This window comes from Pelodiscus sinensis, chromosome 17, assembly GCF_049634645.1.
Source record: "Pelodiscus sinensis isolate JC-2024 chromosome 17, ASM4963464v1, whole genome shotgun sequence".
Classification (NCBI taxonomy): Eukaryota; Metazoa; Chordata; order Testudines; family Trionychidae; genus Pelodiscus; species Pelodiscus sinensis.
The window spans coordinates 17,016,310-17,036,843 of NC_134727.1; the positions used below are offsets into that span (position 1 = coordinate 17,016,310).

General features: G+C 44.8%; 1 protein-coding gene across 2 annotated transcripts in view; it reads right to left on the reverse strand.

Annotated features, from left to right (window-relative positions):
- Positions 1-20,534, reverse strand: part of ADRB2 (adrenoceptor beta 2) — a 75,919-nt gene that overhangs the window by 52,181 nt on the left and 3,204 nt on the right. Inside the window, exon 2 of one of the 2 annotated variants that reach the window (XM_075900248.1) lies at positions 2,533-20,483. The exons of the other annotated variant lie outside the window; for it this stretch is intronic. Coding sequence (XP_075756363.1) covers positions 20,398-20,483 — 86 coding nt within the window. The 3' untranslated portion in view covers positions 2,533-20,397. Of the gene's footprint in view, positions 1-2,532; positions 20,484-20,534 lie in introns of those variants that run through there. 2 annotated transcript variants of the gene reach the window in all.

Below are 20,534 nucleotides of genomic sequence, written 5' to 3' on the forward strand. Positions count from 1 at the left end.
TTTGCTGGAGAAAAGCGCCAGTCTAGACGGGATTTTGCGGAAAATAAGCCCTTTTCCAGAAGATCCCTTATTCCTACTTGATCTTCCGGAAAAGGGCTTATTTTCTGCAAGATCCCGTCTAGACTGGCGCTTTTCTCTGGCAAAACCCAGAGCCGGAAAAAAGCGGCAGCCATGTTCATGCAAATGCCGCGGGGGATATTTAAATCCCCCGCGGCATTTGCAATTCCAAAGTGTCTCATTAGCATCCCTTTTTTGGAATAAGCAGCTGCTCATTAGCAGCTGCTTTTCCGGAATAAGCTGCGAGCTGTCTACACTGGCCCTTGAATTTCCGGAAAAGCAGTGACGATCTACTGTAAGAAATCAGCTGCTTTTCCGGAAAAACTATGCTGCTCCCGCTCGGGCAAAAGTCCTTTTTCTGGAAAACTGTTCCGGAAAAGGGCCAGTGTAGACAGCACAGTAGTCTTTTCCGGAAAAAAGCCCCGATCGTGAAAATGACGATCGGGGCTTTTTTCCGGAAAAGCGCATCTACATTGGCCACGGACGCTTTTCCGGAAAAAGGGCTTTTCCGGAAAAGCATCCTGCCAATGTAGACGCTCTTTTTCCAGAAATACTTATAATGGAAAACTGTTCCGTTTTAAGCATTTCCGGAAAAAGGTGCCAGTGTAGACACAGCCCTCCTGTTTGTTTTATTGACTGTCGCTCTACATTGAGTGGATGATTGCAGAGAACTAGCCACAATGACTCCAAGATCTTTCTCTTGAGTGGTAACAGCTAATTTAGTCTCCATCATTTTGTACTTACAGCTGGGATTGTGTTTTCCAATATGCATTACTTTGCATTTATCAGCATGAAAATACATTTACTGTTTTGTTGCCTAGTCACCTAGTTTTGTGCAGCTCTTCTCTCTGTGTAATCTGCACTGAGCAGAGCTCTGCAATGGGATTAGGTCACTGGAAAATAGAAACCAATCCCTTAGACCACAGAAGGGCACTTGCAGAAGGAAACCTCTTCAGTAGAGCTTGGAGACCTCTCAGAAGGATTCAATTAATGCCCTTGACCGGTAGTGCTGTGAGGACCCTTGCTGTGGGATCTCCTCCTTGGCTGAGTGAGCATGCTGAGGTCACAGTGCTTTCTGCAGAAGAGATAATATATACAGGCAGTCCCCGGGTTACGTACAAGATAGGGACTGTAGGTTTGTTCTTAAGTTGAATTTGTATGCAAGTCGGAACTGGTACATATTGTAGGGGGAACTCTAGCCAAACATTTCTCCAGAGCTCAGTTTTATTCTCCCACACCTCACTTCCCTCAGTCCTTTATTCTCTAGATGAAGTGTCTGCTGAGAAAAGCCGCTCTGCGTGTCCCTGGTCTGCTGTGGGAGCGCTAGCTTGGCGTGTCCCTGGTCTGCTGGGGGAAGCAGCTAGTGCGGGGTTACCTCACCCCGTTTGTAAGTAGGGATCTGATGTAAGTCGGATCCATGTAACCCGGGGACTGCCTGTACTTATACCTCAGTCACACAGGGTCCCATATACACAGCCTGCTGGAAAACAAGGCACCTTTCACCAAGATTTCTCTATGAGGTCACTGTTTGGACCAACAGCTGCTGCTGGACTGTTGGCTCCTGACTTCCAGTAAAACCCTTTGACAAAATGCAAACTTCCGTGTTTATCATAGTGGAGTGAGTGTGAAAAGAGGCTTGGGGCTCATGTGGAAATGCTACAGGCAGCTCAGGCTGGAAGAGAGTCAATGATGAACAAGGCTGCTGTTCATCTATGTTCCCAGAACGAAATCAAGGGAAGGCCCCACTTGACAATACTCCCAGCTAGTGGCAGCTCTCACAGGATTAACATGTCAGTGATGCGTGTCACAGCCTCCGAGTGGAAGGAAGGAATGTTTTGAAATGGTTTCTGTGGGGCTGGCAGCTGAGACTGAAGGAGAGGCAGAGGGTAAAGATGAATCTAGCTTGAAAGAATGTTCCTCCCTGTGCAACAGATAGTGTGGCAGGCATAGAAGAGAGAACAGGGAGAGGTGTCCATGCAGAATTCAGATGAAGAGCCAGGTGCAATGAATGCTGGAGGGGGCAGAAGGGTTCAAACAAGGGTGCAACATGCAAATCTAGCTGTGACTGGTGATGGTGCCGACCACACACAGTACTCAGGCTCCACATCATGAATTAGCTAAGTAGACCTGCAAATTCCCCTCACCCTAGTTGCCAGTAATGCTTTCTGATGGGAAAGTAAAATAGTCATTTTTTCCATTGTCATCATCATCATCTTTAGTGCAAAGGGCAGGAAAGTAGATTTTTATGATTGGGCTAGTACGTTTCATGTCAATTTAACAAGGCTGAGCCCCAGGGTTTCGAGAGATTTAAATATTGCAATAACATCCCCTCACTGCAAAAATAACAAGGAGCACTGTGGCACTTTAGAGACTAATAGATTTATTAGGGCATAAGCTTTCGTACGTAAAACCCACTTTATCAGATGAACTGGAGTGAGGTTACAGAAGCAGTGGTATATATAAGGAAAAAGTTGCTTGTATTAATGAAGCTAATTGACTCATTCACAGCATTTGGTGTGGAGATGTGAATATCCAGAGAGGAGAAATTGCCTTTGTAAGGTGTTAACCACCTGAGATCCTTATTCAGTCCTAAGTTGATAGTGTTGAATTTGCAAATCTTTCTTTCTTTCTACATTACCTCGAAATAAGCTCAAAATAAGCTATGCAATTTGAATAGTTCAAACTGTGTAGCTTATTTCGAGCTAGCACCACAGTGTAGGCACACCCTGAATGTATAAATGTCCCTCCTTGGTCTGTTTCTCCTTCCGCCAGCTGCAGCTTCTGGCTGGATCCTCTCTGTAGCTTTTCCCCAAGGTCACATAAGGGGGGGACCCACCTGCATCCTAGTGTCCCCAATGTTGAGGGGGAGGTATGACAGTTCCCCCATCCCATGCTGTTTGAGATTGTCTCACAGACACAAAAAAGTACAACCCAAAGCCATGAAGCCATGAGCTTTTCCATTTTTGTGGATTCATTCAGGGCCTCCCTGAGAACCTGCGGAATTCCATGGCGGAGCAGTGTAACTGGAGAGACATGGCCTCAATCATCCCTATTTTAACTCCATTTATGATACACGAGAGGTGAATTTCACCCACGATGGTAACTTGCAGTATAGGATCTTAAAGATGTGTTTGCATCTTGGATCTCACACCATTTTTTAAATTGATGAACCTTGAAGATTATGGCCTATGGAACTAACAGGCTGTCTATTCTATTATTAGACACCCATAGCTAGCTTGTGCCAGCTGACTCAGAATTGCAGGGCCTGGATTAAGTGGTTGTTTCAGTGCAATGTAGATGTTTGGGTTTGGGTTGGGGTTGGGGTTGGGGTTGGGGTTGGGGTTGGGACCCTCCCACCTTGCAGCATCTGAACCCAAACATTTATACCACAGCTAAACAGTCCCTTAGCTTGAGTTCTGCTGGCCTGGACCAGGAGCAGGCTTGTAATTGTACTGCAGACACACCCAAAAAACCCAATTGCAGGGGCATATGTGACACCACAGTTTAGTGCCTTTGTCTTTCAGCTCTGGAGATGTGAGTTCAAATCCTGTTGCATGGTCACAGTGAATGCAAAGAGTGGAAATTTCCTCCTATGACTAGTTAGTGGCCAATGCGAGTCCTTTTTGCCTGCTCCAGGAATGAATTTGGCACATATATTGTAGCCAACGCTTGCAATTCTTAACAGAAGTCTTATGGGTTTTAGTGTTTTTATTACAGCTTGTATCTCTCTTGTCCAGCACTCTGTGGTCTGGCAACATTTGTGGTCCGACATGATTTTAGTTAGCTGGATGTCCACTTATCATGAGTGTCGCCAAGTTTTCCCCAACCCCATAAAGTTTGTTTACAGCCCCCAGTCCTGTATCTCAGTGTTCTGGGCTTTTATTTAGCTCTAATTTATCCCTATGGGCACGTCTACACAGCAGAGCTCGACTCAAAATAAGCTATGCAACTTGAGCTACGTGAATTGCTGCTCTCTACACAGAAGTTATTTCAAAATAGAGCACACTTCCCCTGACTTCCCTTACTCCGCATGAAATGAGGTTTACAGAAGTCAGAGTAAGTAGCCCATTATTTTGAATTTATTTCAAAATAACAAGCTTGCTGTGTAGACACGCACTACGGTATTTCAGAATAACTGACGTTATTCTGAAATAACGCTGCTGTTTAGACATAGCCTAAATTTCTTCTAAGAGGCTAGTAAGCAGTACAAATGTTGGCAGTGCTGGTAGACAATATTGACCTCCTGTGGTTAGGCAAATTTTCTGGTTTGGCACCGGTCACATCAGGTCCTAAGGGTGCTGGACTAGAGAGGTTCAACCTGATTATATAAAAATTGCTGCTTTTTTTCTTTCTTCTTTTTTTTAGTTTATAACTTTCCTGGCTAGAAAGCAAAGCTTGAAAATGTGAACTCAAAACCCAGAAGGAAAATAAACAGAATCCAAAATATATTCTTTGAAATAAGAGCCCCTCCAGGTTTTTATATTAATCTCATGATTTGGGGAGGCCTAGGGTTCCTGGATTTTGAAACCTTGGGGTTGGCAATACTGCCATTATTTATTATTATTGTTAAATATTATCTGTGTTATTTGTTATGCTACCATTGTACATAACAAAATGATGCTCCTGCCTTGAAGAGTTAAGTGCTGTTGTTTTTTCAACGTTTTCAGCTTTAGAGAGAACTCTTATGCCCCCGACAGATATTCAGCTCTGGCATAGAGGAAAACATAACATTAGAAAAATACTCGCACCTCTGGAACAGCCACCAGAGTTCTGCAGTATCACTGTGGCACAGGTACTCGGTCCATTCCCACAGAATGCTGTAGTACTGTCTTACATAGGGAGACACCTTGTGCTGTCTGCCTTGGGTCAGAGGGCAGAATGAGCCAGGTAACTGCCTGCACTGGGAGGGGAGCTATGAAAATGATGCCATGTCTCTGAACCTCCCTAAGCCTGGAGCTGGCGGAACATCCAAACGTGTGTGTGTGATCAGAGATCAGCAGAGAAGAAGGTTGCTCCTGCCAGCAGTTATGAAAGCCAAAGAAATGGAGGCTTTGTGGTTTGTTTTTTCCCTACCCAAGCCTCCTACTTTGTTTTTATCTTCACCGGCCAAAGTAAACGCGTCACACCTAAAAACAACAACCGTGCCTGTCTTGTCCCGCCTGCCGCTGCCTTTGCTTCTGAGACCAGCGACACTTTATTTGCATGCTGTGCTCCTGACCTTTCCTTACTGGGAATGGCCTGGGCCCTTTGCCATGGATCACTTGACTCCTTTACCTCTCATTCTGCTAGATACAGTGCAGCTGGATAAGTCACACCCCCACCCAGAGCTGGCGACATACAGTATGTCATCACCTTTTATTGCTCGTGAGAACTGACCACAACTGTCACTTACAGTCTGCTAGCAAATGTCAGCCCATAGGCTGCACTAGGCACTGGGAGGGATGGGGGGGGGGGGGACGGGTACAGAAGGAACAGCATGTGCATTACTCTCCTTTTGGGAGACTGAAAGATGTTCATTCAGGGCTGGACAGTTCAGGGCTACCTCTATGCAGGGTGCTGGACTGAAAATAAACACTTCCAGGATCCTCTGAGAGCAGCGTTTCCCAACCTATGGGTCACGACCCAAACATGGGTCGCCACACATTTCAAAAGGGTCCCCAAGTGTCTCCCCAGGTCGTTCTGCCCTTCCTCCTCCCCCTGTTTTTGAATTATCTTGGGTTGCCAAGTCTTCCTGAATTGTCAAAATGGGTTCCCATCTGGAAAAGGTTGGGAACTGCTGTCTTAGAGCATAGGTGACGGGTGTTATTGGCCAGGGCAGACTAAGCCTCCCCTGGCACAGCTATGGTCACTAGACACAGATTGTGAGATTTGCAAGGGGACGTTTTTGCTTATTATTATGCCCTGTGCAGGTTCCAGGGTGGCTGAGGAGGCAGGATGTGCTGCTCAGCCTCCCAGGTTCATCAGCCAGCTAACTGGAGAGACAGCCAACTCTTTGGAGAAAGACAGGAGATTTTTCCACAGGACGGACTGGGGTCTCAGGAGGGGAGGGTGGGAAGCTGTGGGGGCTCTGGCTGACTATCAGGTCCTCCTGCTTTTGGGGGGGGCACCTTAGGTGGATGGGATAGAGTTAGGGTGCTTGCCTCCACAAAGAGAGGCACCACCCACCACCCCTACCTCACAGAGGGAATTATCTTCCTACCGATCCATGCAGGAGCGTGGACAGCCTGCCAGTTTTTCACAGTTAATGAAATAAACCCAATGGCACATTTAGAGCATGCTGTGTGTGAGCTGTTCTTTGTTAAGTCATACAATGCCTTTGGCATGGTTCTGCTCTCGCTCTCTCTTTCTCTCACACACACATTCCTGCCCTTTCTGCCAGGTCCCCTCTCTCATCTCCCTCTGTCATTCTCCAGGTGCACTGAACACATATTCATTAGTTAAATGGTCTCTGACCTTGCCAGCTTCCCTTCCATTCTCCTGTTCTTGGGGTGGGTGCTGTGGCTTCTTATTGTCTTACAGCTGTCAGGGTCTACACTCTGCAGGTGCCTAGGACACCAAGATCTTCTCAGATCTTCATTGATACTTGAAAATGTTCCCCCATGGTGAGTGTGGGCTACATGAACCCCACTGTGCTGGTCCACAGAAGCTCTTGAACAGAGAAGTGATGATTCAGCTGATGCTGTAGCCTCTCATACGTTTATCTCTGGAAGCCCCCAATTTGATCCCTGCTACGATGAAACAAATGGCCTCCCTGGGCAGGAGCAGAACTTGGGAAGGAGGCTCAGCCTGGCCTCACCAGGTGTTTTTGGCTCTCAGGCTCCTGAGCCAGTTCTGTGGTCTCTATTATAATCAGGTTTGTCTCCTCCAGAGCCAGGCTGCTGGAATTGTCCTAATTACAGGCAGAAGCCCATTTTCTGTTTTTAAACTGGCTGTTGCCTTGGAGTGAGAGATAGTGCTCTAGTGCAGCCTTTTTCAAACTTGGGTCGTGGGGCTGCTGGGGAAAGCTGCTGGTGGACCCACGCCACTGTATTTACCTAACGTGTCCCATTGGCTGCAGGGAGCCCTTGGCTGGAAACGGCAAACTGCAGCCAATGGGAGCTGCGAAGCTCTGTAGTCACAGACAAGTTAAGTAAACAAAGTGGCACGGGCCCACCAGTGGCTTAGCTGGAAGCCCCATGACCCACGTTTGAAAAGCGCTGCTCTAGTGTGAAGAGCGAAAGGGGAAGGAAAGGTGTCATGTGGGAGAGGCAATGAAGGGCTGGTTCTGATCTCGCCCTGGCTTTGCTCTGCTGTAGCTACTGATACAATGGAGAAGACCCTCCTAATTTACATCCCCGGGAGAGGGGAAACTATCACCTGGACTCTGACTTGGACTACAGGTCTGCACATGGGCACTGGGAGGAGTAAGTGCCCTCTCACACTCTTACACACACAACCTGCACCACAAAACTGTGACTTGGCACTACATGCCTCTTTCTTTCCCTGGCACCGGCCAAAGCAGGCAGGGCCTTGGCACTGTGCCCCAACTCACCAGCTGGCACAGCAGTTCCAGTGTCAGGAGGGTAGTAACCTGATGCTAATATAGACCCACAAATTACTGCTCCCCTTGAGTAGGAGGGAAGCAGGAAAGGAACTGTACCTCCCTGTGTACTTTGCATGACACCTCCTTGTTCAGGACAGTAGCTAACGCCTCACAATCACCCGGAGCAAAATACAAAATGAGGACACCAGAACCTGTTCTACACTAGGGAACTGTACCACACTCCATATAATTTCTTCCACCAGCACTGTTGTGAAATCATTCCTTAACCAGGCTGGCAAACACTGTGCTTTTTCAGAGTTTAATATCAGCTGTTAGATCTGATGTAAGTGGAGTGATCACATTTTCACCAGCATAGCAGAGAGCAGAAACTGAAAGGACAAATAGGCTAAATAATAAGCAAGACTCCTAAACTCTGTGCCCTTGAAGGTCACCACACAGACAACCCGCCTGAGGAATGCCCAAGATCTGGAGATATTTGGGTTTAATTAGGATGAGTCACACAGGCCCTTTGCTTTGAAATTTAGTTCCTGAAAGGCCAGAGTCCTGACTGATTATGACTGCAGAAGTACAGAGGATGACATCAATAAGGGAGGCATGGGAATGGTAAAATGGGGGCTTGTATATAAAAAGGTGTGGTGGGGAAGATCAAACCTTCCAGTGAGCATGACCTAAACCTAGCTTCTTAGATCCAGCATTCAGTTACCAACCAGCCCCGGCAGTGATCACTGTGATGTGTCTCACTCGAAATATCTTTCTTTCCTCCCATCATTTCTTTTTCTGTCTATTTTGGTTGCTAGGCTGATCACACAAACCTTATACCCAGGAGATTTCTGCACCTAGAACAAAAGGGATATTTTAAATCTAGAACATGCATGGAAAGAAAGAGGGCCAGGTTTTGAATCCAATTGCACTAGTGTAACTGTGCAATACTATGATTATTTGTTCACGTTACGGTCGCATGCCGGGACTCCAGTCACGGTCAAGGCTCCATTGGGCTAGGCATGGCACAAACATGCTCTAGGAGATGGCCTCCCTTCCCCAGAGAGACTGCTGACTGAAAGCCAAGGATGCCAGGTTCATTTACACTGGTGTCACAGAACCCTGACTCATGGGGCCTAGTTTCAAGCAGGAGCTTATTGGCTGTGGAACGACAACCTATATTTAACAGACACGGATACCTGCCATCTATTCCCAGAACAAATAAATCAGGTGGAGACCACAAAGGGTCAGGGGGTGGTTCCTGAGCCAGGAATGAGAAAACATTTGGATACTGAATGGTGCAGGAGTGGGGTCCAATATTAATATATTGAGAAATGAATTAACAAATATTTAAAGGTGTTTCTTCTCCCCCTCCCCCATCTGCAGGCACTGTAACTCTCTGGAGCTCTGTTACACAAAGCAAAATCTCCTTTTAAAACATGTGATCCAGAAGATACATCTCATTGAGCCATCTGCTATTTACTCAGGTTTTATTCAGTGCTTACACAGGCAAAACTGCTAGTAAAATCAGTGAGTAAAGGCTGAGTAAATACCTTCAGGATTTGGTCCCTTGATCATGTAACATTATGAGCACAGTTGTACCAGTGGGTTTGAGAAGCAAGCGTTCAAGTTGCAGTGGTTCAGCTGTGGGGAAAGTCAGGCAGGGTGAGTAACGTTCCCAGCTGGGTGTGTATGTGTGATGGAAGTAACGACTGAAGGCTTAGGGCAAAAGACCCTCCGCACCCAAGGTTGCTTGAAGGATTCTTTGTGGCCCTAAAACCTCAAGGAGGGAATCTTGCACTAGCAAGCACACGAGAGAAGAAATATTTACCTAGGGAGAAAGGACTTGGAGGGGATCCCCCTGAGGCACCTTTTGCTATACACCCATTTCACAGGACTGGGTTGAAGCGGCAGCTCTGGAATCTGAACACCTTAGAGCTCAGCAAGGGGTGATTGGAAATGGGGGTTGGGACAATCTTTAGTAAGGATGCTGGCGCCTCCTTCCAAGCCAGGTTTCCCAGCTGCTTGAGCCTACAGTGAAGTCAGATGGTTGTGAGACTGCAGAGAGTTTTCATACTAATCACTGTGCTGTCAGATTGTGCTTACTACAGTGACATCACTGCAGGAACAAACCTGAGGGCTGTGTCTACACTGGCATGAATTTCCGGAAATGCTTAAAACAGAATACTATTCCGTTTTCAGTTTTTCCGGAAAAGGAGCATCTTCATTGGCAGGCTGCTTTTCCGGAAAAGCCCTTTTTCCGGAAAAGCGTCTGTGGCCAATGTAGATGCGCTTTTCCGGAAAAGAGCCCCGATCGCCATTTTCGCGATCGGGGCTTTTTTCCGGAAAAGACTACTGGGCTGTCTACACTGGCCCTTTTCCGGAACAGTGTTTCGGAATAAGGACTTATGCCCGAGCGGGAGCAGAATAGTTTTTCTGGAATAGCGGCTGATTTTGTACAGTAGAGCGTCGTTGCTTTTCCGGAAATTCAAGGGCCAGTGTAGACAGCTCGCAGCTTATTCCGGAAAAGCGGCTGATTTTCCGGAATAAGTGGCCCAGTGTAGACACAGCCGAGGAGAACTCCCAGCCCCAACTCTGAAGCAGTGAGAAGGCAGGTTGGGAAAGGAGGGAAGCCCTGGTTCACACCCAAGGGATTAGGTGGGGCATGTCCCAGAGGGTAAAATGCTGTTTTATGCAGTGTGATATGCTGGAAATCCACTCCAAGATGAGGTCCCACTTGGAAGAGGGGACTTGCTCCAAGGAAAGGGCTGATTCTGTGTGGTGCTGAGCAGAGCCGGCCCACAACATTTTGGCACCTGAGGCGGGGCGCTCAAATGATACCCCCATGCTCCCTCACTGCACCAGCAGCAGACACAATTTTCTACTCTCTGGGTGGCTGCCTCAATTCGCCTCATGGTAAGGCCAGCCCTGGTGCTGAGTGCTCTCAAATCCCATTGAAAGTGTGGCTCCAATTCAGGGCCTGCTCTGTCAGGAAAGTCAGGATTTCTCTCTAGTGTTCTCAGTCCTTTTAAATGCAAATGAAAAAATTATTACAACCTGGAGAGTTGTGGTGGCTTTGGCAATGGGTAGATTTAACCACTTCCCTGCTCAAGCTACACTATGCTCTGCAATGCCCTGCTATAATTTTTGGGAAGGGGAAGTGCTGAACTACGCATGGTATATGTAACCCGCACACCTGAGTGTGGTGCACTGTCCCACCTAATGGCACTAAGACCACTGACAGAGAGAATAATGAGTCTGTGCTACAGGTTTAGCTGCCAGCCAGCTGGCTTTTGGCTCAAGCTGTAGTGGCTCATGCATGAAGCTCCAGAGGTCCTAGATTTGGTTCTGCATGTTGCATTTCATGTACATGGGGCCTTTGCAGAAGCCCTTATGGCCCGAAGTAGCATGAAGAATGCAAAATACTCTTCACTGCAACACTCTAGGCCAGTGTTTCTCAATCAGTGGTACGAGTACCCTTAGGAGTACTTGAGAGACGTCTTTGGGGGTACATCAACACAACTGAAATTTGGAGAAAACTGAATTTTTGTTTTACGTTTTACAGCGCTTTATTTAATTTATTTATTTATTTATTTATTTATGTATTTCATTGCCTGCCGGGCTACAATGAAGTTGTTTAAACAAATGTGATGCAATGGTAGAAAAAAATGTTGTGCGTCTGAAAACTGTAGGTACTGGGGGTATTTATAATTTTTTTAAAAGGAGTACTTTATAAAAAAAAATAGAGAAGCACTGCGGTAGACTGTGTTTCTGGCTGACTAATGTCATTCTGTTTCCTCCTGGTCATGTGCAGTGATGAGTCTCTTGGAGCAACCAGAGGAATGAGGTTCTGAAACAGCCTTCCACTAGGAGCACTAAGGGAAAGATCCTAACTGGTTTTTAGGATTGAGCTTGATAAATATACTGATGTGGGGTTGCCTGTGATAGCAGGGGAGTGGATGATCCAGGAAGTCTCTTACAGTACAGTGTTCTTATATGCATGGTGAAATGAGCCATACAATAATAATACTTTTCAAACACCCCTCCTAGCTGCTCCAGCTCTGACTTAGATCTACCTTCAAGGAGCTAAAGAAGGAACAAATGGAAAGGACCTATTGAGGTATGCTGTTGCCATCCCCTGCCAATGTAAGAATGGCAAATCAGACCTCAATAGGAACATTTTCTAGTGCTTGGTCCTTTCTCCTTTTTAATGAGCTAATCTAGCAGGAGAATGAGCTCGGTATTTTGCATCTAGTTCTGTGAATACCTGCTGGAATACTGGCACTGGGGAAAAGCAAAAGTTTAATGGTTTAACAGTGCATGACAGCATCTCCTAAGCAGGCCTGTTCTGTGGCAAAAGTACATTATTCATTCAGCATACAAGGGAGTGAAGTAATATCTTTTATTGGCCCAATTCCTGGGCTACGTCTTCACTGCGGTGCTATTTCGGGATACCGGAAGTATCCAGAAATAGCTATTCCGTGTCTTTTGAGCACACCCGTTATTTCAAAATAGATTTCAAAATAACAGGTGTGCTATTCTGGCATCCCTCTAACCCTCGTTTCCACCTACCTTATCTCTCTAATATTTGGAGATAAACACAGCTATAATGATGCGGTAAACAGTATTCATTCAGGGCAGAGAGATGTTGTTTGCAAAGTGATCAGACAGAAAAGCAGACAGGTTGTTTGAAAACTATTAGAACGATAGGCCTGGGTGGTGAGACGAAACACAGAAGGGGCCCTATCCTGGAAGGTGCTAAACCTGCAGGATTCAGGATATGAAGATGCTTCCTCATGGGATCAGGCCCCAAGAGAGGAAAACCAAATGCAGACTCAAGAAGATTTTGGATCTTGCATGGCTGGTGGCTTTTGCTTTGTTTTGTTTCCGTATCTTAGAGAATTCAACAGAAGTGTGAGACTTACAGCCATACAAAATGACAGCAAAACAAGGATACAAGCACAGACAGTACCATAAATACTCTTTATTTAAAACACATATCAAACAGTGGGGCCTGTAATAAATACTCAAAATTTGTACATGCATATTTTCATCTCTCTCTCTCTAGCTAGCTTTGAGAACAAAAATATCTTTACATTCATTTACTATTTTACTTTATATTTCGATATATACAGTTGTGCAAAAATGACCTTACCAAGGAGAGTAAACAAGAACTATTTCCCCATGTACTCTCACTGACACCAGTAATATTGCACAGAAAAATTCACAGAACCTTTCCAGCGATTGGGAAGCTGAGAAAATAGGAGGAGAGAAGAGCTGTTATTCTATTCATGGAGGACCTGCGAGCCCATTAAAAAGTTTTCTTTCAAGGTCTGACACCTTGTAAAATATTGGGCCTGATTCTTCACACCTTTACACTGTGATTCCTGTGTAAAATTGGTGTCAGAGTGATGTGTCATGGCTATTAGGGTACAATCTTACGACTAGCCCCTGGCAGCAATTTTCAGGCAAGATAGCCCAAGGTATTCTACAGTGCAGTCTTTAGCTGCCTTTATCTGTAATACAGATGTGCAGCCCATAGATCCTAGAGCTTCCACCATGCTCTGCCCTGATCCACAAGCATTGCTGAGATGCTCTGGGGGTGGTTAAAGATAAGGCTAGTTATAGTCTGCTCCATATTATGCAAACATGAGCCCACACTCAAAAGCTGATAGGTGCATGGACTGCTGTGCCCACCAGAGTCTGCTGGAGCTTCAATGTGGCACCCGGTGGGTGAAACAGTCTGCCTTGTGCTATCAGCTGTAGCATCAGGGCCTTAAAATGCAGTCATAAGGCTCCTGCAAGCTGCAGAGCTGGGCAAAGTTTTAGTTCCCTACTTTGTAGTATCACAAGAAGTGGCTGGTCTCATGTATTCCCTTTAGTACCCATTGGGTATTTTTGCACTGCAATTAAAAGCTGGCAGTTGGCTCATGACAGCTGATTTTGGCTTACAGAGCTTGAGCTGTTTAAATGCTGTAGACATTTGGGCTGCACCTGGAGCCCTGGGACTCCCTCTCTCCTGGTAGGGTCCTAGAACCCGAGCCCCAGCATGACTGTCTGTCACAGTGACACAGCCCCTCAGCCCAAGTAAGCTGGCATGGGCCAGCCACAGGCCCATGCAATGGAGACATACCCATGATGATCTCTCTTCTTACTCCTAGAAAGAGAGATGTGGTGAGACTAGAGTATAGCAAACCCCTGTGGAACATGGCTGTGTTTTGCAGCATGCGTTTCTGTCTGAGGTGGACAAGATGATTAAAGCTAAAGTCACTACCAAAAAAAAAAAAAAAAACAAATGAAATACCAGTGCTGCTGGGTGCAGTATCATGAAGTGCAAAGATCTTCACATAGAAAGAGCCTTTGCTACCCCGATACTAACTGTTGTCTAGGGTCCTCCATGGGAACCAGATAAATCAAAGACAATGTAAAGCAAGTCTTGTAAAATCCTAACGCCCAAGCAATTCGTAAATGAGCACATAGAAGCAGATGTAAGTTACTAGTAGGATTGTGATCCCAGGGCTAGGTTTTCGAATGAGCTCAGCACTCAATAGCTCCCATTTAGGCACCCAAATAAGAACTGTAGGTACCAAGTACTTTTGAAAATCTAGCCTGAGTGCGTGCATTGAAACATCACTAATTTTAGCTAAGGAGATGGGCTGGGACATAGAACATTTTGCCCAATACGTGTCAGTTACTGATAACCTTGTGGTCATGCAGGAACCATGTTCCATCCTACTTTATAGGGGAGGGCAATTTCCATTACGCAGGTGGGGATCAGAGATCCCAGACAGCAGAAAGTGAACCTAACAAAGGGAGAGTAAACAATGGAGTGAGCCTGCAGCCAGGGGAAATGAGCCATTCCATAAACTGATCTCACTGGGAAATGGATTTGCCATGCTCATGAAAAAAAGTCAGCAAAACAAGTTGGAAGAGAAAGTAGCAATAGAACAACTCTTTCCTGTTTATCAGCCTAGGTGTTTCTGGCTCTTGGAGACAAGAAGGCAGGGAGATGCTGGAAAGGGTCTCAGCATTTTGTTTACTCTTGCCTGGCACTGTCAAAACTGGAGGCCTTGCACACCAGCTAAAATACGTCCCTTAAAGTTAGTATGTAAAGAAATAAATGAAAGGTTTGAAAAAAGTAGGGTGGCATGACATGGCCAAGCTGGAGAACACAGCATGTGCTCACTCATCCTTTCATTCCCTCTACACAGAGGCAGGGGCTCTTTCTTGTTTTATCACATCTACGCTTTCTTTACATTTCAGGCTGCTAATATTTCTAGATATTTGGTAATGAATCCTCCTCATCCTTTCCCCTGCCTCCACTCACTGTCTCAGCACAGCTCTCACTCGCACCTTTAACATACCTAGCACAGACCTATTGAAAGTTTAGCCATTTTGGAGCTAAATAGTGAAACACGTGGACCAGAGTGCATGGGAGAGGGATGGGGATAGATTTACATGTACAGTCAGTGAAACCCTCAACTCTTTGCATTTGATCCTTCAGCTTGCAACCTTAGCTCCTCTTTACACAGCCGTACACGCCCTTTTGATATCACACTACAGTATAATATGCGATGACCTGCAGAGCGTTTCACTAATTTCCTATCGCAATCTGCTATTTGCTGAGTTGGAGGATATGAATTAGCTAGGTTCTATAGCATATGCCATACGTCTGGACCAAGGCACACACACAGCTGAGGGGGAGAGAGATTTCACTGTAACTAGAGATGGCACAGACCAAAACCCTGCTTCCAAAATTCATCATAGGCAGAATAAAAGCACAGGGCCCTGAACTTACAGGTTTGGAATCTAGGTGTAAATCTGGATTTCTCCAGAGCTTGGGATATTTGGAAAGAGGTTTACGGTGTAAGAATTCCACATACAGTACATAGTATCTAGATCAGCATATTTCTCATAGTACACCCATCACTAATTCTCTGATATTGACATTTCATCTTCTGGGGCCTAGGGTTCTCACAAAACAAAAGCTCTCCACAAATTGTCTCCAAGGAGGGAAAAGATGGTCACAGAGGAGGAACAGTACATAATATGTCTGCTTTGGAGGATGGAGTGACAACAGCTCCTGAAGTAGAAAATGCAGCTACCAGCATAAAAATGACTCAGGGATCTGCAGCTACTACGCTATTTTGCAACGATGCAAAAACAGGAATTACAGCATTGAGATTTACCAGAATCAAAAGAATTACATAACTGAACATGACATGATGCAAAACTCTGTTCAGTCAAACTGCAATAAGCAATAGATGTGGAGGGCACTTTTGCCCCACTACAAAATATATTCACAGGGACTGTACCTATAGCGACACAAAAGGTTCAAAATAGTCTACTTACATCCAGTGTAATCTCACTGACATTGCAGGGGTTGTGGAAGAAACAGACCAGCAGCACAGAGTGCAAGCCAATGTGTTTTCAGTGCAGTGGATTGTTTTAGGTGAGGTCATGGAATTTCATTTCAGAGAGAGGGGAATTCTCTCGGTTTTTTTGTCCATGAGTGAAAGCAGCATTGAGCCAGAGTCTCTGCTGGATAAACAGACATAGCTGGACAGGAGTCACTTTGCACCAGCTGTGGGCCTGGCCCATACTCCAGCTGTACATACCGATTTCGGCTGGTTTCTAGGATATTTTCTTCATTACAAAATAAATGATCGGACAAGAGGTTTTCCTTTCTGCATTTTTTTAAATTTCCACTTGGCAGTTTCTAGAGGCCCCAGTTTATTGTGTATGTCATATTGTAACTGCTTGGGTCCATGACAGTTTTGTTCTTGCACTTGTCACATTTCTATGAAAAGCCACCAGTTTTCACTGATCCAAATCCAATGAGAGTTTTGGCTGAGTAAGACTTACGGTATGTCTACATTATGCAGCTTTTAGTGACAAGGCTGTGTCGACAGCCCTGTTGCTCGAAGTCAGAGTGTGTGCACGCTGTACTTCTACCGCAACAAGAAGGCTTTGTTTTTTCAGCGATAATAGGTGCACTTGCCACAGTAGAACTCTGTTGTTCACGGGGGCGGTGGGAGGGGAGAGGGAAGAGTTAAGCACAAATGGACGACAAAAGTTTTGTGGAGCAAGTACAAGTGTAGACACCATCTGGGTAACACATAACTAAGCACCTGAGAATTTGACCTGAGAATTTGTGGATTTCCAAAGAAGTTGCTGATCCTTTCCTTCAACTTCAGATGGACTGAGACCTCCACAGCTCAACCTGCATCTGTGCTGACTTCAGAGAGAAAAGTAAAATCTGCAGCAATTCTCACATGATTTGCATACAGATCCTAAGACTGATAATGCCTCCTTTGCCCATTCTATCTGTGTTGTTCAGAACCACCTTATCCAGGTTGTCTTCCCAGCCTTGGCACACAGTGAATAATCTATTGCTTCCTGACCCTTCCACCTTCCAATGCTTTGAACAGCAATGTGGTTCTGAAATAAACCACATCCCAGATCAGTCCTCTTCTTCAGATACTCATTGCAACAGCATTTGAAGCTATAATATCACATAGCCAAAGAAACATGGTCATGGATAAAATATGCACAGTGCTTGCAATGAGGATGCAGAATTTGTTTGCATTCAGGGCCTGTGCCTGTTTGAATTCAAGGCAATGGAAGTTTGGCTAGTAATGTCAATGACACCAGTAATGGGCCCTTGCTAAAGAGAATGTAATCCTGTTACTTGTGAAAGGATGACAGTCTCCCGCCCCTCCCCCCATTTGGCTCAATCAGTCTTATAAAGCCACCCTGTCTTGGTGTAGATCCTTTATGTCACATATATATGTAATCCCATTAATGAGGATATGTTCATATTCATTTTACAAACACTGCAAGCGACTGGTGGTTATTGGTTGTTCAGACTGACAAACACGGGAGAGGAAATTGAGAACCACAACTTGTAACTAATTTTGTACTTCCTCTGGATTGCTATATAATAATAATGAATAGATACACTGATGCAGAATATGGACATATAGATCATGAAAGTGTGTGTTTGCATGCACCTACTGTACTGTACAACTGTACTTCTGCATCTAAATCCTTGCATTGTACAAAACAAGCTTCATTAACAAACAGCACTTCATTTTCTGAGTTCCTAAATGTTGCACTGTGTCAGGTTTCATTCTGCCAGGACAGCCTGTTAATGTTTATTTGCAAAGAGATTGTTTTTGTAGACCCTGTGACTTCCCGTATCAGCAATTGCATGTACCCTGTAATGTCATCACTCTGCGTGTTTGTTTCAGTGGAACTGGCTGTATTTTAAAGGCTTAATATGGGAATTAAACTGCACATGGGATCTGCTTACAGCCTGACATCAACAGCAGGGAGAGATGCACCAATCAACCTCCCCATAGCAAACCTGTTCTCTCTTTGGTGCTAGGGGGCAGTCAAATGGTAAACAAGCAGGGACTTCCTGGAACTCACCTCACATAGCAGTCAATTACTGAAAGAGGCAAAAGCCTTCTCAGGCCACATTCACTTTGGGTTCAGCTCTGAAGTCCTGATCTAATCCAGGCAAAACTCTCTTTGTAATGGCAACCATACCTGCTGGCCTTTGAAGGAGGATTGAAGGATCGGGCTCTCTCAGTCCAAAAAAGTGAGTGCACAAAGTGAGTGAGTGCACAGTGGGCGTGAAAAGAAAGCAGAAATGGTGGGGTTTACACCTGCTTTGAACTTATTTTACAATAGAGTAAATTATTTCAGGTTTTTACTGCCTTTATAACCACCTGCTTGATGTAAATGATAATCCCAAGCATGACTGTGCACAAAAGGAAAGGTTTATGAATGTGGTTTGGGCTACAAATGCTCACTTGCTGCTTAACAAAGTGCTTTTTCCCTGGGAGGTAGGTGAGCAAGTTGGGAAACAGAAAGAAACACTGCACATTATGCAAAGAGCACCTTCCATGTGGGACAACTCCACAGATCTTTTACCAGTCTGGCTGAGGAGAAGTTCTTGTGTGCACAAGGGGGGGACTCCATGAATTAGTTACATCTCTGGCATCTTCTGTTAACAGACACAACAAAAATCTCCCCTGAAAGAGAGTAGACTACAGATTTCTGATCAAGACGCAGAGACTTTAGCTTGTAAGAAATCAGCAAGCAAATCCTCACCACTTTATGCTCACTTGACAGTCTCTGCAGCAGGCCTCACTTGGCAGGATAATGCTTATGAGATCTGAGCTTTCTGAGGCCTCAACAGCTCCTAGGAACTACAGGAAACTTTCCCAACCAAGTGCAGAAAGTATTTTCAATACAGAAAGAGCCAAAGGCAAAGACAATCTATGCTTTACATGAACAGGCTCACTCAGAAATGCATTGGAAACACCAATTACAATGACAATATTCTTTTTGCGGCAAAGCTTTGGGTGTGTGGTTGAACAAATGCTGCATTTGGGAGCAGCCCATCATCTGAAATCATTACTACTAAATTTGCAATTTTGTTTTGTTTTCCCTCATATTTTTTTCTCATTAAGGTTCTATTCCAGGTCACCCCTTATGCGAATCCTAGGACACGAGTCAAAACGTTTTTAGATGGAGTTGCCTGACCTTTGCATGACTCCAAGATTGACTAAAAGCTATTTCAAGCAAATTAGTCAAAGCGCAAAGCAGTTTCCTAAGACAGCAGTTCTGTATTAACAGATTGTAATAACAAAGCAGGAAAACAGAAAGAGCCCAACATCCCAAGATATGAAGCGTTCAGATACTGTGATGAGGGATTTGGCATGTAAGTACACAGAACAGATTGGAATGGAAAATGTAACTGCCTGGTAAAGGACCCCGTGGGTGATTTCCCCCCACCTCAATATGTTTTGAAAGGACCCTTCTTTTTCACATCCCCTTTGCAGTTGAGCCGCACCCTTTTAAAAAAATGCCCATGTGAGCCTAAAGAAAGAGCCCTGTTCTCTAATCAATTCCTGCATTGAGAGAGGCAGAAGAGCAACAGTTCCTTCTCAGTTCCTCACCCCTGACTATACTCCTTCCCGCCTGCACCTGTCCTCTTATGTCTAAGTATTAGCTTCCCGTCTGACAGCCCAGGGGAGCTTGCAGCCAACGGGAAGCAAGTTTTGCAAACCAGGAACAACATGAAAAACTAATAAATTAAAACAGTGCCACAAAAACACACAGTAATATTGGAAACTGACCCAGCCTTCCATATCCATTGTCTCTTGACATCAGACACTCTCTGAATTAAATAAACCAAGTTATTTTATTTTAAATAACAAACCTTTAGCTAGAAGTTTGACTAAAATGATTTTCTGTGACTTAACAACAGAGACAACTTTCCAGCTACCATCTCAGTGACATTTTCAATCAGTCTTCTTCATTCTCCCAAATTCCCCAAGTTTTTTTCTATTTTTATGACACAATCCTATAGAATGTAATAGAGAACACTCTTTTATTTGTTTCTATAAATCATCCTACCAAATTTAACAGACCTATATCTTGTATATATTTCTATAGAGCAGTTCTAAATCCCTATAGAAATGAACTCATTTCCTTTAAACATATAAAAGTTTTATGGAAATTCTAAACGAACCTTTTCAGAGCCCTGCAGAACTCTGCTGGTTCTGTAGAGTTCCAGAGGATTATTCCATAAGCAGGACTTTGCACCATACTTTCCATCAGAAAATTTCTGACCATGTGATTCATTTCATTGTTTTCTTTTGTACAACAAGAAAATTCAGGTTCAAGTGCTGGTTTATTGGCTGTGTGTGGGAGCAGGAGGAGGGGAGATTTCACTTTATAACAGCATGGGGTGATCTGGATCATCGTATGGTGGTTCCTGGCCATCATGAGATGAGGGACACTTATTCAGAGGTGACACAAAATGCTGTAGGACAGACTGCCAGTTGAATGACACCAGTAGCACTGGGGTTAGCGGGTATAACCACTTCTGAAAGATGGGAAGAGCAAAAGAGGGAAATTTTAGGAGTGGGGAAAATAC